General features: G+C 38.6%; 1 protein-coding gene across 1 annotated transcript; it reads right to left on the reverse strand.

The window, feature by feature from the left end:
* Window positions 1-341: 341 nt before the first annotated feature.
* On the reverse strand, window positions 342-1,564 carry LOC119648137 (uncharacterized protein C3orf38 homolog). The gene is made up of 3 exons (XM_038049682.1): window positions 1,473-1,564; window positions 1,275-1,416; window positions 342-1,163 (listed from the first exon to the last, which is right to left on the reverse strand). The coding sequence occupies exons 2-3, from the start codon at window positions 1,402-1,404 to the stop codon at window positions 424-426; spliced, it is 870 nt and encodes a 289-aa protein (XP_037905610.1). The 5' UTR covers window positions 1,405-1,416; window positions 1,473-1,564; the 3' UTR covers window positions 342-423.
* Between the last annotated feature and the right edge of the window lie 2,073 nt (window positions 1,565-3,637).

A 3,637-nucleotide genomic window follows, 5' to 3' on the forward strand; every position in this document is an offset into this window, starting at 1 on the left:
CGTCAGTAGTTCCGCAGTTTGCGACTTTTGTGACTTTTTCTGTTCTCTTCAGACAATCTTTGGGATGACTCTAAAAAATCCTGCATCTGCATCTTTTCCCCAATTTCCTGCCCCAACCTCTATATCAATTTGTGGTTCTTTTCCCTCCTAATATTAGTGATTACCAATTTAATTTTCATGACTTTGTGATCTATAGTGACTTTTCTTTATACTTTTCCGTTTCATCCGGATATTTAGTCAAAGGACCGATGTTGGTAGCTGGAAATTAAATTCGCTTTCTCTCTTAATACGACACATAAGACCAAGCAGTAACCACTCTAAAGCAAATAAACGTATTCACCTCAGTCAAATGGGCGTTTATTTCAAAACTTATAAAATACAACTCCATCCAAATAAATATTTAACAACGTTGATAATTCAGCGTTAAATATCTCCACTGGGAGCAGGCAAAGCCATTAAGTTTCGCAGGGACTCAAATTCCATTAAAGAAGTGACCGCAGCTGCATTCCCTTTGCTCCTTAGCACAAAGTTCGCTCCTTTTAATTTCCAGTTATTTTCAGTGAAAGGATCTCTCATTAGTTTGAAAACAGTCTCAAACACCCCCACACATAGCCCTGGGGTATGTATCGTGCCGCAGGACAGCACCAACACCAATCCATGAATATCAATTCGTCCCTGGCAGCCTTGATGGAGTGTGCACGCATTGAAGAACAAATTCAAGTCGGATTTCATTTGATTCAGCATGTGAACAGCTTCCTGACTCCCAGACGCATCTCTTTCATCGATTTCGTCCTCGTAGTTAATTGTAATCTGAATATTAACGTCCCCCCAAAAGTCGTCGCTTGAGAGTTTGTTAGAGTTGAAACGATCAAAAAACCAGTGTGTGAACTGTCGCGCCATTAAATTAATCGGGAAGTTTTCGGTATCTGCAACATGCTGTGATTCAGGTTGGTGTGATGTCTCATCTTTGACTGGCTTGGGCTGGGAGTCCTGTAGTGCCCAGAAGTTTATGATGTCCTCTATGAGGGCTGCCTTGGTGAAACGTGTACTAGCAGCAACCTTGCAAGTGTGCAAATATTTGAAGAGGACTTCCTTTTTGATGCTTTTCTTGTTGAGGACATTGCGGACATCGGTGCCGTGCAGACATATCAGCTCGCATGCATCTGAAAGAAAATGTTTTCGATAAACTTCCGTCATGCTTTGCGCGGCAGGATTGAGTCCTTTGGCATCCGCTAACCAACATTTGGAATCAACAAACTAAAATTTCCACTCACCTTTCAGACTTTCAACTGGTTGGATGTTTTTTGTGAGCGTTTTGGCGACCCCTATGACGACCTCTTCGTCGAAATAGTTCGCCAGCAGATCCGTCAAGTGTTCGCGGTCCTTTTGCGAGAAACCCTCCATAAAAAGAAATGACTAGGAATTCCAACATCGAATAATTTCATGAAAACAAGATGCAAAATGACATTTACCTGGAGAAAGTGACGTTTATTGCACTGTGATCTAGACGGTATTTTTGTTTACATATGGCGAGATTGTAATAGATGGGCAAAGAAACTGTGACTGTGCATGAAAAAATTAATAGTACACTTGATCGAAAACTTGCAAATCTCTTTCCAACGATGATACGGAATGTATTTTCAAATAGCGAGTTTTAACGCTATTTGAAGTCACTTTACTACTTTTTAAAGTTTCGTGTTAAGGGGGTGATCCCGTGTGAAGGCCGTTTTTTGCCTTTTTTTGAAAAATTATTTTGGAGAACTGGAAAAAGATACAAACGTGATTTTTTCGCCATATGTTTATTGATATCTTTAGTATATGTGATAAATTTTTTAGAATGATATCATAGCTAGTTTTCGGAATACGTGTCAATTTATGCACCCATCTCCAAAAAAAAAGATGTTTTTCTGCTGCCATCTGAGGAAAAAAAAACTAAACGGCATTTTAATGTGGACAATATTCCACGGTCCGCAAACTAGGATAATTAGAAAATATTAAAAGGTAAATTTTTGGTGGACTTTTAAACTTAATTTTTTGGATTTTGGTGTTTTTTTACGGCTTTTTTTATGAATAAAAGAAAACTACCCGTCCGATTGCAATTAACCTAGTTTGCGGACCGTAGAAATATGTACTAAAGAAGCCGTGAAAATTTCAAAGAATTTGGTTGGATAGATTTTGAGCTATGGTGGCAGCCGATTTTCAAGATGCAGTTTCGAGAAAAACGCATTTGAAAATTTAAATGTGATTATCAACAGTAAAATTTTAGCTCATCATTAATCTGCTATACCTGGTTTATAGAGAGTACCCTCCGTTTCTTCAAAAGAGTCTTGTAAGGCCGATTGTTGCTCTCTGGTGTCAATTGTGGCTCTTTTAGCGAGGTCAGTCGATCGTCGTTCGGACGGCCAAATTCGCGCTTCATTACGGCGGTCGACATAAACCTGACATATGTGACTAACTTGACATCCCATTGTCATTAGGATTTTGAGAATGCCATTGAATCCTTCATTGAAAATAATTACATCCAGAAAAGTGGCTATTTCTACGACCTTGGCCTCAGGATGAAGGTGTTTAGGAGCGAAAGTCCAGATCAATGTATTTAACGACTCATTGTTATTCTGGGTCCCTGCTCCTAAACATCTGTTCAAGAGATCATCTCGTGACAAATTTTCGTAGATTGGTTTGATGACCGTTGGAACTTTTTCAGTCAAAGGTGCCTTCTCGTGGTGGAAACTATCCAGTTCTCCTTTAGCTTCCGCTTTGCGCCATTTGCACCAACTGTCCTCGCCTGCTGGACAATTTTGATGCTGTGGATTTTCGTCTGTAGAACATTTATGGAAGAAAGTTGCCCAAATTTCTTGCTTCATTCCTTCTATCGAATTTGCGTGTCGACGAATAGCTAGCCCAAAAAATGTAGTGAAGTCGTTAATAACCTTAACGGTAACGGTCCACCAATGCCTTTGTGATTGTTCTTTGCATTTCTAAGCCGCTTTCCCATTCTTTTCTCAACATGTCCTATGCATTCCTTTTTTTCTACTACGTATATTTTATTATTTGCAGAAATACCGGAAAAAACTCCAGCAAAATCCAATATACAATATACAAAACTTGTCGCAATTGGAACATCCATGTTCATGCTTGCTAAAAGTTTCTTTGCTGATGTTGATGCGAAGTTTTTTTTCTTCTCTGATAAGTACCGATTCCCATGAAATACTCGTTTTTTAGTCCGAGCATGACGTTGAACGTTAAAGCGATCACCCTTTGTACGATCCATTTAAAAAAATCACTGAACACACAAACAGCACAATACTTACAACAAAATATAACTGAGTATAGCTTGAAAGTCTTCAGTGCTCACTCTAGACTGGATTATCCTTTTTATTCCAAACAGCAAATAAGTTTAGACAATTGATTGGTTTTCCATCTTTTTATATTTATACCTGCGTTCGAATTTATAAGGCTCAGGTAAAAAACTAACAAGTAAAAAAAGATTCGATGCTCTTTCTCATCGAGTATTCTAGCCACGGCTGCAAACTCCTTACCTGCTTAACACTGTAATTTCTGAACGACTCGGAATATCGGAAAATCCCTTTACCCACATATTCTCCACTATATATAGATACAATTCATGCAAAAAAAA

This window comes from Hermetia illucens, chromosome 2 (assembly GCF_905115235.1).
Source record: "Hermetia illucens chromosome 2, iHerIll2.2.curated.20191125, whole genome shotgun sequence".
NCBI classification, from domain to species: domain Eukaryota; kingdom Metazoa; phylum Arthropoda; class Insecta; order Diptera; family Stratiomyidae; genus Hermetia; species Hermetia illucens.